This window comes from Protomyctophum parallelum (genome assembly GCF_964188405.1).
Source record: "Protomyctophum parallelum genome assembly, chromosome: 2".
NCBI classification, from domain to species: Eukaryota; Metazoa; Chordata; class Actinopteri; order Myctophiformes; family Myctophidae; genus Protomyctophum; species Protomyctophum parallelum.
The window spans coordinates 4,516,836-4,539,680 of record NC_139699.1 but is presented as its reverse complement, the minus strand read 5'-3'; the positions used below and the strand labels follow the sequence as shown (position 1 = coordinate 4,539,680).

Genomic DNA, 22,845 nt, shown 5'->3' with positions numbered 1-22,845 from the left:
TTTAACTAGGGCTGTCGCCATTACACATTTAACTAGGGCTGTCACCATTACACATTTAACTAGGGCTGTCACCATTACACATTTAACTAGGGCTGTCACCATTACAAATTTAACTAGGGCTGTCACCATTACACATTTAACTAGGGCTGTCACCATTACACATTTAACTAGGGCTGTCACCATTACACATTTAACTAGGGCTGTCACCATTACACATTTAACTAGGGCTGTCACCATTACACATTTAACTAGGGCTGTCACCATTACACATTTAACTAGGGCTGTCACCATTACACATTTAACTAGGGCTGTCACCATTACACATTTAACTAGGGCTGTCACCATTACAAATTTAAGTTGACGATTAATGTCACACAAAAACACTGACAATCGGAATGTTACAATTTGTATTTCTGTTTGCCTTAAAGGGATTGTGACATTAAAAAAAAGGTTTTGGAATTGTTCTTGTTTTTTTTAGGTTTTCTAATCTCAATTGCACCCAAAAAACATGAACTTTTAACATTCAGTAGATTTTCTGTGTTCTGGGGTTTTCTGGCTCAAACAGGTGCTCTGATTTGCCGGCTGTAAGTGACATCACTTACTGCAAATCCCATATATGTCAATGGGATTTGCCAGCAGATGTCACTGTTTCACTGTGTTGCCTGTTTTCATTGTAGCTCAAAAGGCCCAAAAAACCCCAAAGAAAACTTCAGACCACAGAAAATCCACTGAATGTTCAAAGTTCAGGTTTTTTGGGTGTAATTGAGGTCATAAAACCTAAAATAAAAAATAAAAATAAAAATAAATGAAAATGAATGTCATAAAACCTTTAATACTAGGCTTTAATCACAGGGCATCATATGACAAATTACATACATAGAAATCACATTTAATGATTAAAAAAATTCTTTCCAAAAAAATTAAATAGGAAATAGTTGATCTATATTCAACAGGAGTCTCCCGAGTCCCCACACTGGCACGGCTTTTACGGCTATCAAGTTAGCCATGTGCTATCCATGTTTGAGGGTTTAGGGTTAGGGTTAGCCATGTGCTATCGATGTTTGAGGGTTTACGGCTATCAAGTTAGCCATGTGCTATCCATGTTTGAGGGTTTAGGGTTAGGGTTAGCCATGTGCTATCCATGTTTGAGGGGTTTCTCGTCAGCGAAAAGTCAACAAACAGAACACGGTGACATGCATGCTGATCTTCCTTAATAATAAAAAAAGGCTTAGCCCATGCGTCCAGTGGCTTTATACGGTAAGTATAGGTTGCTCAGATCTGGACTGGATTTATTTATGTTTTGTTGGACTAGAACCGGCGGACCTCTGTACTGTAGACGCGCAGATGCATGCATCATGCAGATGCGATGCGTTGTTTATTGATGATTAAGCCTACAACAATTTTTTGTTTGTCTTTTAAAAAAGGAGCATAAATAAATGTATACCATTCGTCTACCAACTTTAATTATGTAGCCTATACACATGCATATTACATTTGGGGTAGCCTATTAAAAAAAAAAGAAAAAAATCAACCACTATCCGTTAATGACCCGGTTAATCCTATCGGCTAACCGGCTGGGAAACTATCCATTACTGACATCCCTATAGTTCAGTCATACTTGCAAGATATGGGGGAGCCATACCTTTGGTTGCTTAGAATGCCAGCATCAGAGTTTTGTATTCTGTGCGGGCAGCGACCGGGACCGGGAGCCAGTGGAGGGACTCATTAAATATAATATATATTTAACCCATTCTGAACGGGCACCCATTTTGGTGTTGGCATCATGTTATGCTTTAGCTGTTGAAAAATAGCAGATCTACAAGCTCATATCGCGCCACCGAGTGGCGCGATACGAGCTTGTAGGTCTGCTATTTTTTGAAAAATCGAAGAACGACTGACATTTTTTAGAATCTGATCTCAGGTCAGAATGGGTTCATCAGACCAGTGTGTGTCCGGCGGAAACCTCGTATGAATCTGATCTCAGGTCAGAATGGGTTAATGAGTCCCTGTGTGGACCCCCAGGGTCCGGGACTTGAGGACCAACGTTCTCTAGATGATGGATGCAGACAAACGTATCGGCACCTCCCCAGCATTCAGTCGGTGGATGGCATGAATTCTTCCTCCTGGCACTGGGGTTATTATAGGGCTCAGTGGAACAGGTTTTCTGGGCGTTGTGTTGGGCGGGGTGGGGTGAGGGGGGGGGGGGGGGGGGGGGGGGGTGGTTGCACGCACGGGCTGACAGATCTTGAGGTTGAGCAGCCGTCTGTCCATATATCAGCCTCCACTAGCCCATTCTGACCTGAGATCAGATTCTATAAATGTCTTCTACAGCCGTCTGTCCATATATCAGCTCGGATGCCCCTCATGCTTTATGTTTATGGGCCCAGTTGCCAGAGCCATGCGGTTCTGCCAAGCAAACAGATGTCCGCTTGGGAGCTTACCAGCCATGGTACCTCGACACATTTAGACCATGGGTCCGTGCAACCACAACAGTTAACCCATTCTGACCTGTGATCAGATTCACACGAGGTTTCCGCCGGACACACACTGGTCTGATGAACCCATTCTGACCTGGGATCAGATTCTATAAAAATGTCAGTCGCTCTTCGATTTTTCAAAAAATAGCAGACCTACAAGCTCGTAGCGCGCCACTCGGTGGCGCGATACGAGCTTGTAGATCTGCTATTTTTCAATAGATAAAGCATAACATGATGCCGACACCAAAATGGGTGCCCGGTCAGAATGGGTTAAAGGGCGACTATTTTCAATGTGAAAATGAATATCTTTCAGGACTATAAAGAATAGTATTAGTGTGGTTGGCCCCATAGACTGTAAAAAAAATATGGACAAAGCGTTCTCCGGGTCTGATATGGACGTAAGATGAAGCCCGTCAGTAAATCTTTCTAGATCCGTTTGGGCCCAGCTGGCCATTCATTGGCTGGCCCAATGACAGCGCCACAACAGGCCATTATATGAACTTCCAGGAAGTCAGGATTTCCTATACTGGCTTCACACAAATCCAGCCTCACTGCCATAGAGTATTAAAAGGATAGAGACTGAACTGGCGCGAAGCTCCGCCCCCTCCGCTATTCATGTCAGTGGAAGTTGCTCTGTGGCGTTTTGAAGCCGCCGGAGGGACCGTCTATTTACGCCTTTTTGGGCGCATTTCCGCATTTGACCTCCAAATGTTGGTGGTCCAATGCGGAAGTGCAACCGAGCGCTCAATGTTAACCCATTCTGACCGGGCACCCATTTTGGTGTTAGCATCATGTCGTGCTTTAGCTATTTAAAAATAGCAGATCTACAAGCTCATATCGCGCCACCGAGTGGCGCGATACGAGCTTGTAGGTCTGCTATTTTTGAAAAATCGAAGAACGACTGACATTTTTAGAATCTGATCTCAGGTCAGAATGGGTTCGTCAGACCAGCGTGTGTCCAGTGGAAACCTCGTATGAATCTGATCTCAGGTCAGAATGGGTTAAAGCCCAGCTGCACAGGGTTTCCTCGTCATGAATCCACGGGTCCGCCTGCAGTCCTTCCTCTTACCACTAGGGCCCTGCAGTCCTTCCTCTTACCACTAGGGCCCTGCAGTCCCTCCTCTTACCACTAGGGCCCTGCAGTCCCTCCTCTTACCACTAGGGCCCTGCAGTCCTTCCTCTTACCACTAGGGCCCTGCAGTCCCTCCTCTTACCACTAGGGCCCTGCAGTCCTTCCTCTTACCACTAGGGCCCTGCAGTCCTTCCTCTTACCACTAGGGCCCTGCAGTCCCTCCTCTTACCACTAGGGCCCTGCAGTCCTTCCTCTTACCACTAGGGCCCTGCAGTCCTTCCTCTTACCACTAGGGCCCTGCAGTCCTTCCTCTTACCACTAGGGCCCTGCAGTCCTTCCTCTTACCACTAGGGCCCTGCAGTCCTTCCTCTTACCACTAGGGCCCTGCAGCGCTTCAGCATTGGAGTGCCTCGCTGGCCCCTTGCTCACTGCCCCCCCTGGTTGCCCCTCAGAGCCAAGAGACATTACTTTTTCTTTTTTTGTGGATAAATACCCTTCAATTTCGTACACATGATCACATGGGGTAACGTGACATTATAATTGGCTAGCACACCCAGAGGGGGGGGGGGGGGGGGGGGGCACAAATACAAAAAATAACCGTTTGTTGCAGAAAGCAACAAACGGATTACTTACACATGATCACAGGTGTGACGTGACATTGTAATTGTCTAACACAATGTGTGGGAGGGACCTATATATAAGTGATTACGGCAACCACACTTTGCAATTTTCCCCAAAATTGCTACTTTTCTAGTTATTATTATCTTCATATAATTGGTTCTTACTAATAGTCATTTATGACATGGTACCATTTTTGTGCTAGTTCGGTCGGTGTCTCTTGGGAAGGCTGCATGTGGACCCGCCTACCAGTTACATCAACCATGGGAAATCCAAGCAAATATTAACCACAGGCTTTCTATTTCTGGAAAGTTAGCATGCTTTAAAAAGGTGAAAGTGAAAAGTAAAACCTTATAAAAAGAATTGGAAAAAAAAAATGCAGATTTTTTTTTCTTGAAAGATTACGAGCATATTCATAGTAATCCGTTGGTTGAAGTAACCTACCGGTCTATAAGCCAATAGTTAGTTAGTAGTCATTTTGAAATCAACATTAAAATGCTCAGTTCTTAACCTCACCAACCTGAAATGGCTGCTTTCTGTATAATTATGGCAAACACAATTTTAATGATTTTCTGATTAAATAAACGAATGGACACATTCCTATGACTATTACTAAGCATTTCTTTTGTCGATGACGCACATAATGCACAGCTAATGCAATCATGAGTGCGATTAATGCAGACCAATTTCATGGTGATATTTTCATATGAATAACTTGCACACATTGTCATAGGACATGCTGTATCTGTGCACCCACAAACAATTGCTGAGTACAATGAGTGCAGAGGAATTTGTGAAATTGGCACACATACCAGATATGTGTGCATGTCCGCGCGCACGCACACACACACACACACACACACACACACACACACACACACACACACACACACACACACACACACACACACACAGGCCTACTATATCTGGGAAGAGTGGCCCAGAGCATCAGGGTGGGATCTGCTGCCAGTCCTGACATACCGGTATAGCCTCCACTAGCCCATTCTGACCTGAGATCAGATTCTATAAATGTCTTCTACATCCTGACAGTTTCCCATTCTGACCTGAGATCAAATTCTAAAAATGTCTTCTACATCCTGACAGTTTTCTATGTTTCTATGTCAGTCGTTCTTCGATTTTTCAAAAATAGCAGACGAGCTTAATGTAGGCTGTATATGCATCTGTACCTATACTGTAGAATGAATCACATTTCCTGTATAACAGCTGTAAGGTAAACCCTGCCGGAAACTTGCATAGAAATATCGGTATTGGTATTGATCGACTAGTTGGACCATGCAATTAATCGGTTATCAGATATCGGGCAAAAATATCAATGTTCATCCCTAATTTCTGTGCATCCTTATTCAGTCTTCGTGTCCATTTGGTAGGTCTGTCAAAATTATTACATAATCGCCTAATCACATTCATTTGAGATAATCAGAATTAGTTTCCATGTTGAAAAATATATGTATATACTGTAATATATACATACCATATATACATTTTCAAGAATAGAGGAAATGGCTGATCTACAAGCTTACAACACGGCACAAAGTGATGTGTGCTCCTTTAAGCTATATTTGTCATATCTGCCCTGTGCAATTTGTGATTACAAAGTCTAAAAGGCAAACAGAAATACAAATTGTAACGTTCCCAATGTTCAATGCAAAAAAAAAACATAATTAAATATTTGTGACAATCTTTGTGCCACACAAAAAACATTGTGTGACAATCGTCAACTTAACCCATTCTGACCGGGCACCCATTTTGGTGTCAGCATCATGTTATGCTTTAGCTATTGAAAAATAGCAGATCTACAAGCTCATATCGCGCCACCGAGTGGCGCGATACGAGCTTGTAGGTCTGCCATTTTTGAAAAATCGAAGAACGACGGATTTTTAGAATCTGATCTCGGGTCAGAATGGGTTCATCAGACCAGTGTGTGTCCAGTGGAAAACCTCGTATGAATCTGATCTCAGGTCAGAATGGGTTAAATGTAATTGTGACAGCACTATACCATTTGGTGGCATAGCTTTAGCTTAGCGGCAGCCAGGTGATTGAACGACTGAAGCAGTTCACTGGGTTATCTTCATCTTGTGCCAGGGATGGAGCAGGGAGCTTTAAAAGGACTGGTAGACAGTGATGGTGTGTGGACTGGTGGTGTTGCTCCACTGCCGTAATCACACGCTGCGTTAGTTATCAAACGTGTTAATCTTAATGTGTAAATGATGTGTAAAACATTCTCTGTAGATGGAAGTAGATCATATGCAAAACCAGTTGTGTGCCGGTTTCCGTGTGAACAGTGTGTCTGTGACCCTGTGTGACTGTGAGTTAAATGGAGCGCAATGGAGGGGAATGGATGGTTGCGTGAGCTGAAATTAAATGGTGATAGGTCCACAAACATTACGCTCCATGTGAGCTGGCCTGGGTATGTTTCAGAGTCGGATAATGCCAGTCCAACATGATGTCATTATGTACATGGTTGGGTTAGGTTGTCTCTGCTCCAGGTGCTCAAAAGAAAATCATTGTTTGTAAGCGGATAAGAAATCCTTGGTAATAAAGTCATAACGTCATAATAACGTTATTATTCATAACGTGAATTATGATTCAGACTTGTATTGTGCACGCACGTTAACCCATTCTGACCTGAGATCAGATTCATACGAGGTTTCCGCTGGACACACACTGGTCTGATGAACCCATTCTGACCTGAGATCAGATTCTAAAAATGTCAGTCGTTCTTCGATTTTTTTCAAAAATAGCAGACCTACAAGCTCGTATCGCGCCACTCGGTGGCGCGATATGAGCTTGTAGATCTGCTATTTTTCAATAGCTAAAGCATAACATGATGCTGACACCAAAATGGGTGCCCGTTCAGAATGAGTTAAATGCCTACTCTACAATTTACAAGGCATTCAGAAGATCCAGAGCGATTTACAGTAAGCAAGAACAACGCAACGCAAGGTAATGCATCAAATGCATAGTAACAGTAATCTGGCAGCAATATATATTAATCAATAAGCTATCATCAGTCTTAACAGTAGAATATCCTCAATGTAATAATCTGTACATTGAAACTATACACACTATAGGATGCCAGGTCACCAATGCACTGGCCTCTTGTCTACATAACATGCTATGTAAATTACATTGTCGCATTTACCTGCAAGGTCGTCGAGGCTAGTGCAAGTGCTCTGTAATTTACACTGAAGCAGCAAGAGGTCACGAGGTCACGGCCACTTGGGACTATTTAACCCATTCTGACCGGGCATCAGCATCATGTTATGCTTTAGCTATTTAAAAATAGCAGATCTACAAGCTCATATCGCGCCACCGAGTGGCGCGATACGAGCTTGTAGGTCTGCTATTTTTTGAAAAATCGAAGAACGACTGACATTTTTAGAATCTGATCTCAGGTCAGAATGGGTTCATCAGACCAGTGTGTGTCCGGCGGAAACCTCGTATGAATCTGATCTCAGGTCAGAATGGGTTCATCAGACCAGTGTGTGTCCGGCGGAAACCTCGTATGAATCTGATCTCGGGTCAGAATGGGTTTTAATTGCCCAGTGGGTTTGTTGACAGCTCACAGGAATCCAGTTAATTTAACTCTGAAAGTGTAAAAGTTAACACTGCAGTATTTTGATGGATTTGTAGCCGAGTATATTGTACTCCTGCTTTCATGGACCACGTGTACTGTATGTGTAGGTGGTGCATCACATGTTTACAGTTACTGTATATTTGTAAGTAATAATAATAAAACTTTATTTATATAACACATTTCAAAATTGCATTACAAAGTGCTTTACACAAAAGATAAGCAGCAGAAAACATTTCAATAAACAGCCAAATATAATCAGCAGCAGCAGCAAAACATCTGCAAAAATAAATACAAAATATTAATTGGAGTTGGCAATGAAGGCAAATCTATAAAACTGACGTGTTTTCAGAAGGGATTTAAAAGAGAACACTGATTTAGCGAGCTTGATCTCCAAGGGCTCTCCAAAGTGTCGGAGCTGTGGTGCTGAAAGCCAGATCTCCTTTGGTCTTTAGCTTACAAACTTTGGGATCTAGATTCTAGACGCTCTGGTTGATGATCTCAGGCAGCGAGCTGGGACATAGGGGGAGATTAGATCGGGGATGTAGGGCGGAGCGAGACCGGACCTGGCCTTGTATAATATGGTGAGAAGGAGATTCTGAAGGAGATTGGGAACCAGTGTAGGTAAAACGGGAGTGATGTGGTCGAATTTCCTGGAGCCATTTAGAAGGCGAGCAGCAGCATCTTGTACTAATTGAAGACGAATAGATAGTCCGATATATCTGATTGACTGATATACAGTACGGGGCATATCGTTGCGTTTGTACCATATCGGGCTCCAGGGGTCACACAGCTTTGCTATGCTTCTCTGAGTCTATAGAAAAGTGTCCTCATCCCATGCATGAAGATAATGCTTAGTGGACTCCGGAGGTCCCAGGTACGATTCCAGCTCTCAGCAAGACACTTAACCCCTAAATGCTCCCCCCTCCACGTTCCTCTGTAGGCAGCACTCATCTGGGTGAAGCTCCTCTGTAGGCAGCACTCATCTGGATGAAGCTCCTCTGTAGGCAGCACTCATCTGGATGAAGCTCCTCTGTAGGCAGCACTCATCTGGATGAAGCTCCTCTGTAGGCAGCACTCATCTGGGTGGAGCTCCTCTGTAGGCAGCACTCATCTGGATGAAGCTCCTCTGTAGGCAGCACTCATCTGGGTGGAGCTCCTCTGTAGGCAGCACTCATCTGGGTGAAGCTCCTCTGTAGGCAGCACTCATCTGGGTGAAGCTCCTCTGTAGGCAGCACTCATCTGGATGAAGCTCCTCTGTAGGCAGCACTCATCTGGATGAAGCTCCTCTGTAGGCAGCACTCATCTGGGTGAAGCTCCTCTGTAGGCAGCACTCATCTGGATGAAACTCCTCTGTAGGCAGCACTCATCTGGATGAAGCTCCTCTGTAGGCAGCACTCATCTGGGTGAAGCTCCTCTGTAGGCAGCACTCATCTGGGTGAAGCTCCTCTGTAGGCAGCACTCATCTGGATGAAGCTCCTCTGTAGGCAGCACTCATCTGGATGAAGCTCCTCTGTAGGCAGCACTCATCTGGATGAAGCTCCTCTGTAGGCAGCACTCATCTGGGGGAAGCTCCTCTGTAGGCAGCACTCATCTGGGTGGAGCTCCTCTGTAGGCAGCACTCATCTGGATGAAGCTCCTCTGTAGGCAGCACTCATCTGGATGGAGCTCCTCTGTAGGCAGCACTCATCTGGGTGAAGCTCCTCTGTAGGCAGCACTCATCTGGGTGGAGCTCCTCTGTAGGCAGCACTCATCTGGATGAAGCTCCTCTGTAGGCAGCACTCATCTGGGTGAAGCTCCTCTGTAGGCAGCACTCATCTGGGTGAAGCTCCTCTGTAGGCAGCACTCATCTGGATGAAGCTCCTCTCTGAGCAGCACTCATCTGGGTGAAGCTCCTCTGTAGGCAGCACTCATCTGGATGAAGCTCCTCTGTAGGCAGCACTCATCTGGGTGGAGCTCCTCTGTAGGCAGCACTCATCTGGATGGAGCTCCTCTGTGGGCAGCACTCATCTGGATGGAGCTCCTCTGTAGGCAGCACTCATCTGGATGGAGCTCCTCTGTAGGCAGCACTCATCTGGGTGAAGCTCCTCTGTAGGCAGCACTCATCTGGGTGGAGCTCCTCTGTAGGCAGCACTCATCTGGATGGAGCTCCTCTGTAGGCAGCACTCATCTGGGTGAAGCTCCTCTGTAGGCAGCACTCATCTGGGTGAAGCTCCTCTGTAGGCAGCACTCATCTGGATGAAGCTCCTCTGTAGGCAGCACTCATCTGGGTGAAGCTCCTCTGTAGGCAGCACTCATCTGGGTGAAGCTCCTCTCTGAGCAGCACTCATCTGGGTGAAGCTCCTCTGTAGGCAGCACTCATCTGGATGAAGCTCCTCTGTAGGCAGCACTCATCTGGATGAAGCTCCTCTGTAGGCAGCACTCATCTGGGTGAAGCTCCTCTGTAGGCAGCACTCATCTGGGTGAAGCTCCTCTGTAGGCAGCACTCATCTGGATGAAGCTCCTCTGTAGGCAGCACTCATCTGGATGAAGCTCCTCTGTAGGCAGCACTCATCTGGGTGAAGCTCCTCTGTAGGCAGCACTCATCTGGATGAAGCTCCTCTGTAGGCAGCACTCATCTGGGTGAAGCTCCTCTGTAGGCAGCACTCATCTGGGTGAAGCTCCTCTGTAGGCAGCACTCATCTGGGTGAAGCTCCTCTGTAGGCAGCACTCATCTGGGTGGAGCTCCTCTGTAGGCAGCACTCATCTGGGTGAAGCTCCTCTGTAGGCAGCACTCATCTGGATGAAGCTCCTCTGTAGGCAGCACTCATCTGGGTGAAGCTCCTCTCTGAGCAGCACTCATCTGGGTGAAGCTCCTCTGTAGGCAGCACTCATCTGGGTGAAGCTCCTCTGTAGGCAGCACTCATCTGGGTGAAGCTCCTCTGTAGGCAGCACTCATCTGGATGAAGCTCCTCTGTAGGCAGCACTCATCTGGGTGAAGCTCCTCTGTAGGCAGCACTCATCTGGATGAAGCTCCTCTGTAGGCAGCACTCATCTGGATGGAGCTCCTCTGTAGGCAGCACTCATCTGGATGAAGCTCCTCTGTAGGCAGCACTCATCTGGGTGAAGCTCCTCTGTAGGCAGCACTCATCTGGGTGAAGCTCCTCTGTAGGCAGCACTCATCTGGGTGAAGCTCCTCTGTAGGCAGCACTCATCTGGATGAAGCTCCTCTGTGGGCAGCACTCATCTGGATGAAGCTCCTCTGTAGGCAGCACTCATCTGGATGAAGCTCCTCTGTAGGCAGCACTCATCTGGATGAAGCTCCTCTGTAGGCAGCACTCATCTGGATGAAGCTCCTCTGTAGGCAGCACTCATCTGGATGAAGCTCCTCTGTAGGCAGCACTCATCTGGATGAAGCTCCTCTGTAGGCAGCACTCATCTGGGTGAAGCTCCTCTGTAGGCAGCACTCATCTGGATGAAGCTCCTCTGTAGGCAGCACTCATCTGGGTGAAGCTCCTCTGTAGGCAGCACTCATCTGGATGAAGCTCCTCTGTAGGCAGCACTCATCTGGGTGAAGCTCCTCTGTAGGCAGCACTCATCTGGGGGAAGCTCCTCTGTAGGCAGCACTCATCTGGGTGAAGCTCCTCTGTAGGCAGCACTCATCTGGGTGAAGCTCCTCTGTAGGCAGCACTCATCTGGATGAAGCTCCTCTGTAGGCAGCACTCATCTGGATGAAGCTCCTCTGTAGGCAGCACTCATCTGGATGAAGCTCCTCTGTAGGCAGCACTCATCTGGGGGAAGCTCCTCTGTAGGCAGCACTCATCTGGGTGAAGCTCCTCTGTAGGCAGCACTCATCTGGATGAAGCTCCTCTGTAGGCAGCACTCATCTGGGTGAAGCTCCTCTGTAGGCAGCACTCATCTGGGTGGAGCTCCTCTGTAGGCAGCACTCATCTGGATGAAGCTCCTCTGTAGGCAGCACTCATCTGGGTGAAGCTCCTCTGTAGGCAGCACTCATCTGGATGAAGCTCCTCTGTAGGCAGCACTCATCTGGATGAAGCTCCTCTGTGGGCAGCACTCAGCTGGGTAAAGCTGGAAACTGAATTAGCCCATTTTGACCTGAGATCAGATTCTAAAAATGTCTGTTTGAAAATGACAGTTTTCTGAAAAAGCCATGTTTCTATGTCAGTCGTTCGTCAAAAAAAAAAAAAAAGCAGATCTACAAGCTCGTAGCGCGCCACCGAGTGGCGCGCTACGAGCTTGTAGGTCTGCTATTTTTCAATAGCTAAAGCATAACATAATGTTAACACCAAAAGGGGTTCCCGCCCCAAAATGGGTTAAGTTACCCCGTGGGATGTGATGGGTATAAAAAATAAACCAAACTTGGCACATTATAGGTCCTGTCCGATGCCAAACCTCCTCAACCGGCATTGTTGGCCAGCAATGTAAGTTAATTTGCATAGTACATTTTAACACGAGGCAGTTCAAAGTGCTCTACACAAAACATTATGCATTAAGACATCAAGACAGCACAATTAAGTCCAAGCCCAATAAACATCATGGACATTATGGGACATTGGAATTTATTAATAATAAATAATAAAAACGAGTAAAACAAATTACTATTACAGTGCAGGGATTTCTTTTTTTTACATTTTTTTTTGCTATAGTTTTGCTTTTAAAAGAACTATATGACTTGTGGCGTACCTACAATTTTCTGGGATTTTATGTGGTGCACAAAAAATGAACACTACTCACATTTAGTTCTGTTTCTGGGGACAGAAAGCAGACCAGTTCTAGAGGCGTGGATGGTTTATGATCACAGTGATCACAATGACATTCTATTATTTTGGCCCTAAACCAATAGTAGTATTTTGAAATAGTTTATTTTATATAGCTATATATGAACCGTAAAGATATATGAACCGCTTTCTTGGCAATAGTAAGGACAGGAGCAGCAGCGTTCTGAAACACCAGTCGTCTAATCATGTCTTTTGGGGGACCTGTAAAGCAGGGTTTCTCAAAGTGAGTTCCGTGACACAAGTCCAGGAGTGCCGCAGAATACGTTCAGTTCAACCACTTTTAGCCCCTACATACTTGGTAAAAGTAAAACCGACCTGAGTTGCACTGTTTACTGTACTGATTTACACAAACATAGAAAATCTACAAGCTCACAATGCTTGTAGATCTGCTATTTCTGGCTAATGTTCCACCCAGATTAGGGATGCTGGGGAAAAACGTGCAAACGTGCGATTGTAAGGTTCAAAGTTTTAAAATTTGAACCTTCAGAACAGAACTTTGCAACTTTCACTAATGTGCAGTCAAGTGAGCAGAGTTGTGTGTTGAGTTGGTATTGTGATTATATCGGCTTCGATATTCATGATTTTAATTAATATCGGTATCTGTGCTAAAAACAAATAATCTGAAAGAAACGACAGATTATTATATTTCTCATGAATGCGCAAACATGGTGAAACAACCACTTTCATTGAAAATCCGGTGCCCCTACAGCCCATTGGGACCTACTTGCTACGATGCAAGTTGTAAATGAATGCCCCACCCAGATATTATGTCTGTCTCCCTTTTATGCCCATATATGGAGTTCTTTGAAAGGCATGCCCAAATAGGGAGTATATGCAGCCAGCTTGTGGAGTTCTGTCTTGTGTCAGGTCCAAATATGGAGTGCTGTGAGGTCAGAGCAGGCCAGCTCCTTATATGGACGCTGGGCATGGGCCTGGTCAGAGGCCTTTTTGGCGCAGTTCTGGACAATTACACACACACACACACACACACACACACACACACACACACACTTGGTGCATTCATAGATAGATAGATATTGAAAATTATATATATATGCTGCTACAGTACATGTTTGCACTGTAGCAAAACAAATCGGTCGATCACTAATTGTGATGTCCATTACTCTCTCTTTATTCAAACCATGAAGCTAAAACTTATCTCCTCCTGCATCTTTTTCTTCATTTGATGACAAACTGGCTACACAGCATCTCTGTCTTGATATATATATATATATATATATATATATATTATGGTAAACAATAAACATGCCTGTCTAGAATGAAAGACACTTGTGTCTGCACTGCTCTGCAGAGCTTTTAAGGGTACTACAGAGTTCTCTACATTAATATGAATATTCAAATCTTTGAGAGAGAGAGAGAATCGGCAAAGAATCAGCCTTCCCATTAAATGGGAAGGCTGATTCTTTGCCGAGTCGCTCTCTCATTTTGGTGAAGTTTTCACCAAAATATTGGAATCAGTATAGTTCATGACAAATCTGTCGAACAACCAGGCTCTTGTGTATTTAGTACTATTTACTGTGCGTGCGTGTGTGCGTGCGTGTGCACGTTTGTGCGTGCGTGCGTGCGTGTGTGCGTGCATGCGTGCGTGCGTGCATGTGTGCGTGCGTGTGTGCGTGTGTGCGTGCGTGCGTGTGCTTTTCCTAAGTGTTCCATTTCTCCTGACACACCCTTCTGATGACTCAGCATTCAGTTGAAGCGGTGAACGCTGGAATTCCTTCCTACCGTCAGTCATCCTGCTCACTCTCTTCCCTCTAACTCAAACTCACCCCTCACTGTCTCACCCCTCTCACTATCTCACTCCTCACTATCTCACCCCTCACTGTTGCACTCTCTCACTCTCAAATAGTCTTCGCTGTGTTAACCCAGTTCCTTACTCACTCTCTGTGCCCTACTCTCACTCTTTCTGTCGTTTGCCCTTCTGTTTGCCCTTCTCTCTCTCTCTCTCTCATATGACCAGTGTCTGTCTCACCCTCTGTCTCACTTATAACCCACCCCATCTTACATAAATACTGTATGCATCACGTCCCTGTGCCTATGTGTGTACTGTATGTCTTGAAGCGTATGACTCATGTACTGACTTCACAGTCTATAGTACTCTAGTTGATCAGAGCCTGGGAATTCTACAAGTGTGGGGACTTAGGCTCATTAGGAGCCTGACCAGAGCCTTTTGTGGCGATCCTGGACAACCGTGTATCCGACTGACTCGAGGCCGGTCACTGCACTCCCTGTGGTGGTGTGGAACGCGTGCATTGGATTTGAATTCAGTGAGGTTACGTGGATTACAGACGTACTTACACACGTACATAAAGATGCGTGGAGCATTTACTGTGTAGCTTGGTATAATTCTGTGTGTGCGTGTTTAAACCAGCGTATATAATAAATTAAATGGACCAGAAGGCTTCATACACTGTAGATGCACTGTACACTGTCACTGTCAAAGCTGTGGTTTCAACCATAAACTAAATGTTTTCTTTCTCTGTCTCTTCCTGTGTCTCCGTGTGATCCCCATGAACTGTGACCTGTCCTGCAACATTGTCAGGAGTCAAACCAAGGTAACACACACACACACACACACACACACACACACACACACACACACACACACACACACACACACACACACACACACACACACACACACACACAGCTTGACAAAGTTGGACGCTTGTTTGAAGGATAAACACACTGTATATCATTCTGTCCAGACTTCTAAGTTCCCAATGCTGGTACAGTACCTGCGTGTTTGGTGTTTTACCTTTAGTGTTTCAGAAACACATATTTGGTAGGGATTCATTGTAAATGTCTTCTGAAATGTTTATCCTTGGGATGTGATTTATTTCAGTAGGCAATGAATGAAGTCACTATTCCTCTTTTAATCAGACCAGTGTGTGTCCGGTGGAAACCTCGTATGAATCTGATCTCAGGTCAGAATGGGTTAAAGTTGTCTTTGTCACTGTGACTGTCTTGCAGTCTGATTCCCACACTTGGATCCTTCTCGTTCTGTCTGTCAGTCAATTGATATATTTTGTATCTCTCTTCCAGACCTTTGCCTATGACTACTGCTTCTGGTCCATGGATGAGTCTGAGAAGGACAAGTTTGCAGGTGAGCATAACCAGACACAATGATTCATCATTTCTTACAAAACATATTTATGTTTGAAGATGTTTGACAACATCTTCCTATTTTGCCGAGTCATAATGGATGCACTGAAGCCATACTGTACATAGTCTGATATGGATTCAGATTGTTTGCTCCATAATACACGGCTATCAGTTTCAGATTCCCCATGAGAAACCTAACACACTTCTAAAGAACATATTTATAGCTGCACCGTTTCCCAAGTAATGTTAATGCACGCATGCATGCATGCATGCATGCATGCGTGCATGCATGCATGCATGCATGCATGCATGCATGCATGCATGCATGCATGCGTGCATGCATACGTTTAAATGGACCAAAACAGATATACTGCTGTAAGTGTCAGCTGTTCTGAGCCGTGTTAAATGTTATGTCTCTCTCTCTCTCTCTGTCTGTCTGTATACAGACTGTAAAGCAGACTGTATAATGTAGTGTTATTAATGGTCTACTGCCTCTCCATTCATCCATTCATCCATTCATCTCCAGTAGAGTCTGCAGTTGAGTTCACATGTAAATAAATGTCACATTCAAACTTACTGATGGATCTGCGCGTTGGATTTAGCCATTCGTTTCAAGGAGCCCTTACTGTCCATATAGTGTCTTTTAACCCATTCTGACCTGAGATCAGATTCATACGAGGTCTCCACTGGACACACGCTGGTCTGACGAACCCATTCTGACCTGAGATCAGATTCTAAAAAATATCAGTCGTTCTTCCATTTTTTTTCAAAAATAGCAGACCTACAAGCTCGTATCGCGCCACTCGGTGGCGCGATACGAGCTTGTAGATCTGCTATTTTTCAATAGCTAAAGCGTGACATGATGCCGACACCACAATGGGTGCCCGGTCAGAATGGGTTAATGTAGTAAGCTCATTTAAACTCTATGTAATTGTATGCTTCATGCTGTCGCACGGTGCCATGGCTGAGTGTCCATAGAGTTTGATGTTTCCACAGATTAAAGTTGATTAAACTGATTTCAGTCATTTGGATTATGCATGTCTTCCATCTGTGGAAGCATGTTGCGCAGCGAAAATAGTCGATCTATGAGCTCTTAATGTGCCTGTGACGCATATACATATATACATATATATTAGAGCTGGGACTCGATTAAAAAAATTAATATAATTAATCAGAGGCTTTGCGATTAATTAATCTAGATTAATCGCATTTTAATCGCATATTATTATTTGACCCGAGAACAGTGAGAAAGCATTTTTTTCAAATGGATTTTGGTATACTAGTGAATCAATGAATAGTGAATACATACGTTTAAGCAATAAAACAATGTTTTTGTAGTAATAGGGGTAATAATTCTTTATTGAATAATTGCACACAACTGTGCTGTAATCCACGCTACCATCGGATAGCCTTTTAAATCCTATTTCCAATCCACGGGGACAAGCAAAGTGATCTCAGCGGCTTCCCCCAGTCTGGTGAACTGTCTGCGGTTTCTGGTGGTGTTATTGTCTGAAGAGGACACACTGCACACTTGGTGCGCAGGTCCGTCTGAAAACTGCCCAGTGACAACGTTCCGCGGTGAAAAAAATAGTGCGATTAAAATGCGTTAATTTTTTTAATGCATTAATTTTTCTGTAGTTAATTAATCGTAATTAATCGCAATTAGTCCCGGCCCTAATATATATATATATATATATACAGTATGTGACGCATGCATTGAGACATATATATATTTTTAAGATTACAGCATTTGATTTGCCTTTCTAGCAATGGCCTCAATCTGTGATTTCTTCACCTGGTTGCCAGTATGTAAAACAGCAGGCACAATATTATTAAAACATCATAATTTTTTTACATAGACAATTTACAATTTACAATTTAGGCATTTAGCAGACGCTCTTAATCCAGAGCGACTTACATTTAAGCAAGAACAAAGCATGGGAATACATCACATAAAAAGCATTTATCATGAAACATGCGTAAGCTAAGAAAGTAACAGTGGAATATTTATATAGTGAAACTATACATACACTATACATATAAACTATACATCTTTACTACTATGCTATATATGTGTACTATGGCGTGCTATGACTACATACAATACAATTACAGTGCTGTCTACATAACATGCTATAAGTCTGTATCAAATGCTATATAATCCAACAGAAATGCTATCTAAGGGTTTAGGGTAAGTGCTAAGGGCCATGATGGAGTCTGAAAAGGTGGGTTTTCAGGCTACGGCGGAAGATTGGGAGTGATGCTGCAGTTCTGACTGCAATGGGAAGTGCATTCCACAGTTTTGGAGCCAGAAGGGAGAAGAGTTTGGGACGTGTGGAGCGTTGTCCCGGCGTTTTTAGTGAGGGTACTTCCAGCTTCCCTGCGTTGGCTGATCTGAGTGCGCGGGAGGGTTTGTAGGGTTCAATCATACTTGTAAGATATGGGGGAGCCATACCTTTGGTTGCTTTGAATGCCAGCATCAGAGTTTTGTATTCTGTGCGGGCAGCGACCGGGAGCCAGTGGAGGGAGCGGAGCAGGGGGGAGACATGTGAGAATTTTGGCTGGTTGAAGACCAAGCGAGCTGCTGCATTTTGGATCAGCTGGAGAGGCTTAAGTGCACATGCTGGTTTAGGAAACGATGCTAGTGTGTGTGGGTGTGTGTGGGGGGGGGGGTCCGCTCCTTTCACACTGTTTGTTTCACAAATCTTCTGAAATCACTTGATGAAATTAATTCAATTGCTACTTTCAGTCATAAACCACTTCCCAATGAACATTGGATTTAAAGCTGCAATCCACAGGTTTCATGTCTGTTGTCTCAGTCTCCCAATGGAGAGAGAGGTAATTGCACCGCAATGCCTGCCCTGAACTACAATAAAGCTAGTTGTCCAATCCGGTGAGCCATCTGCTTTAGATCACTGTATTGACACTGTCAACCAACCAACCAACCAGTGGCCTACCTTACATCACCAGGTCAACCAACCAACCAGTGGCCTACCTACATCACCAGGGCGTACATTTATAAATGGAAGGACTACCTCAAACTACTGCAGCTGTGCTAGTTATATTAAAACCCATTCTGACCTGAGATCAGATTCATACGAGGTTTCCGCCGGACACACACTGGTCTGATGAACCCATTCTGACCTGAGATCAGATTAAAAAAAATGTCAGTCGTTCTTCGATTTTTCAAAAAATAGCAGACCTACAAGCTCGTATCGCGCCACTCGGTGGCGCGATATGAGCTTGTAGATCTGCTATTTTTAAATAGCTAAAGCATAACATGATGCTGACACCAAAATGGGTGCCCGGTCAGAATGGGTTAAAATAAGTATGGGTTAAAATAAAGTTTATCCGTTCAACTAAATTCTATATTGTAGCTTTAATGCGCATCTTCTACTACAGTATATCTATACATGCACAGAGTCTCTGCACGTACGTCTATAATGCAACGTAACTCGAGGACCGTTCGCCCCACCCAAGACCGTTCGCCCCACCGAAGTCAAATTCGACACATGCGTTCCACACCACTACAGGTAGTGCAGGGCCTGGTGTCAAGTCCGTCGGATACACCGTTGTCCGGAACCAGCACAAAAGCCTCTGCCCGGGCTCTGGACCTGATCACCCCTATATCGCCACACATGGAGCTGGCCTTTTCTGACATCACAACACTTCATATTTAGGCATGCCTGACACAGAAATCTCTATAACGGGCATAAAAGGGACACAGACAGATGGGTGGAAGGGGTACTCTGACACTGGGGGGGGGGGGCTCTGGACAGGGCCCAAATTTGCCAATTGATCACACCTGATCACTCCACATTTCGGCATGCCTGATAAAGAACTCCATATATAGGCATGAAAGGGGCACAGACATAATAACTGGGTGGGGCATTCATTTACAACTTGCATCGTTCCAAGTACTGTAGGCCAGTGCCCAACGGGCACCACTCTAGACACTGGTCTGATGAACCCATTCTGACCTGAGATCAGCTTCATACGAGGTTTCCACTGGACACACACTGGTCTGATTAAACATAATGCAATCCTATTTTGAAATTAGCTTAACCCATTCTGAACGGGAACCCATTTTGGTGTCAGCATCATGTTATGCTTTAGCTATTGAAAAATAGCAGATCTACAAGCTCATAGCGCGCCACCGAGTGGCGCGATACGAGCTTGTAGGTCTGCTATTTTTTGAAAAATCAAAGAACGACTGACATTTTTAGAATCTGATCTCAGGTCAGAATGGGTTAATCAGACCAGTGTGTGTCCAGTGGAAACCTCGTTATGAATCTGATCTCAGGTCAGAATGGGTTGAGGGAGGACCAAGCTAGTTGTCCTCTGACATCACTTTGTCTCATACGCCCATATATAGGCATGTCACTATGACTCAGACATAAACAAACCCATGTACTAACGTGTACTAATGTCATCAGGGATCTCCATATATGGGTATAATGGGGACACAGGCAGACACACCCATACAGAGATCTCCATACTGTATATGGTCACATTTGTGACGCAGACAGATGAGTACTCTGACAAAGCACCAGACACAGACTCTGACATACAGTATCTGTCAGAGCAGCATAATGTGTAGAGAATGTGTGGCGACTGTGGCTCAGGATGTAGAGCAGGTCGTCCAATCAGAGGCGACTGTGGCTCAGGAGGTAGAGCAGGTCGTCCAATCAGAGGCGACTGTGGCTCAGGAGGTAGAGCAGGTCGTCCAATCAGAGGTGACTGTGGCTCAGGAGGTAGAGCAGGTCGTCCAATCAGAGGTGACTGTGGCTCAGGAGGTAGAGCAGGTCGTCCAATCAGAGGCGACTGTGGCTCAGGAGGTAGAGCAGGTCGTCCAATCAGAGGTGACTGTGGCTCAGGAGGTAGAGCAGGTCGTCCAATCAGAGGCGACTGTGGCTCAGGAGGTAGAGCAGGTCGTCCAATCAGAGGTGACTGTGGCTCAGGAGGTAGAGCAGGTCGTCCAATCAGAGGTGACTGTGGCTCAGGAGGTAGAGCAGGTCGTCCAATCAGAGGTGACTGTGGCTCAGGAGGTAGAGCAGGTCGTCCAATCAGAGGTGACTGTGGCTCAGGAGGTAGAGCAGGTCGTCCAATCAGAGGTGACTGTGGCTCAGGAGGTAGAGCAGGTCGTCCAATCAGAGGTGACTGTGGCTCAGGAGGTAGAGCAGGTCGTCCAATCAGAGGCGACTGTGGCTCAGGAGGTAGAGCAGGTCGTCCAATCAGAGGCGACTGTGGCTCAGGAGGTAGAGCAGGTCGTCCAATCAGAGGCGACTGTGGCTCAGGAGGTAGAGCAGGTCGTCCAATCAGAGGCGACTGTGGCTCAGGAGGTAGAGCAGGTCGTCCAATCAGAGGCGACTGTGGTTCAGGAGGTAGAGCAGGTCGTCCAATCAGAGGCGACTGTGGCTCAGGAGGTAGAGCAGGTCGTCCAATGATCCATGGGTCGGCGGTTCGAATCCCGGCTCCTCCTGTCTACATGTCGAAGTGTCCTTGGGCAAAGACACTGAACCCCAAATTGCTCCTAATGTGCTGGTTGGTACCTTGCATGGCTTCCGCCGCAATCAGTGTATGAATGGGTGAATGTAATGCACCATCTATGTAAAGCGCCTTGGATAAAGGCGCTATATAAATGCACCATTTACCATTTACCATTTAGAGTGAGGGTCACTTATGGGCCCGAACTCTTGTACCCCCACCATATTTGTTTGTTTGTTTAAAAAGACCTAGTCCTTACCCGTTCTGAATATATGAACATCTAATCATGTTCGCCAGATGGGGCAGACAGGTTAATATAAGGAAGTGTAGGCTACGGACAGAATGACTGACAGACATTTTTTGGTGCTTTTATAGATAGATAAATAATAACATATTCATTCGATTTTGTTTGAAGGGCGCTATATTCCTATAGTGTAGATTTTCGTCTCACACAAAACTTTAATCCCCATTGACTATGACTGAAGAATGTACGTCATATGTGGAAAAGAAAATCGGCAATTTTTGTCCTACACATTCCCATTGACAATGAATGGATGTACGATGATAAGAGCGCCCCTCACTTCACACGGGTGTCATCTTTTAACCCATTCTGACCTGAGATCAGATTCATACGAGGTTTCCGCCGGACACACACTGGTCTGATGATCTGATTCTGACCTGAGATCAGATTCTAAAAAATGTCAGTCGCTCTTCAATTTTTCAAAAATAGCAGACCTACAAGCTCGTATCGCGCCACTCGGTGGCGCGATATGAGCTTGTAGATCTGCTATTTTTCAATAGCTAAAGCATAACATGATGCCAACACCAAAATGGTTGCCCGGTCAGAATGGGTTAAATGAAAATTAATTTACATTTTTACTACACTGATTCCAGTGAACTAAAGAACATCGAATGGATGCACCTGGGACGTATCCTCAGTGATGTATCCCAAGGTCATCAGGGTTTCAGGTCTCTCGAACAATCATACCCCTCTCTCAGGTGACCCAGCCGGGGTGATCAAGTCCCGACTTACGTCCCAGTATAGCTACCCTCGATCAGTCCCATTAGGGCAAGACCAGGGCCACACGATCCATCGGAACTACTCCGGAACTATACTCTGCCGGGACTGGGAGAGCCAGATTCTGGCGTGTGGAACGGAGTAGGCTCTGTGGGTTGACTCCTGTCCGGGCCCGTCTTACGTCTCACCAGGTCCACTCTCCACTCGCACAGGCCAGGACCTGTGCGTTGCACCAGACTCCCAGCACCAGGACCTGTGCGTTGCACCAGACTCCCAGCACCAGGACCTGTGCGTTGCACCAGACTCCCAGCACCAGGACCTGTGCGTTGCACCAGACTCCCAGCACCAGACACTTCATTCAGGAGTGGTGGATTCTTGAGCCGCAATGGTGGTGCTGCAGGCTCCGCCTGGGCAATGGTGGTGCTGCAGGCTCCACCTGGGCAATGGTGGTGCTGCAGGCTCCACCTGGGCAATGGTGGTGCTGCAGGCTCCACCTGGGCAATGGTGGTGCTGCAGGCTCCACCTGGGCAATGGTGGTGCTGCAGGCTCCGCTTGTGGCTCGAATGGTCCTCCTAAAGGCCTCACTGAGGGTTTGTTGGGCTTCCTCCTCACGGAGGACACAGGCTGGGGCGCCAAACCCATACTGCTCACCCGGGTGCCGTCTGCATTCCGGCTGT

At 45.6% G+C, this 22,845-nt stretch overlaps 1 protein-coding gene across 1 annotated transcript in view; it reads left to right on the top strand.

Annotated features, from left to right (window-relative positions):
- Nucleotides 1-22,845, top strand: part of LOC310854013 (kinesin-like protein KIF13B) — a 138,665-nt gene that overhangs the window by 34,695 nt on the left and 81,125 nt on the right. The window contains exons 4-5 of the mRNA XM_083758486.1: nt 15,101-15,113; nt 15,604-15,664. Coding sequence (XP_083614612.1) covers nt 15,101-15,113; nt 15,604-15,664 — 74 coding nt within the window. The remainder of the gene's footprint in view (nt 1-15,100; nt 15,114-15,603; nt 15,665-22,845) is intronic.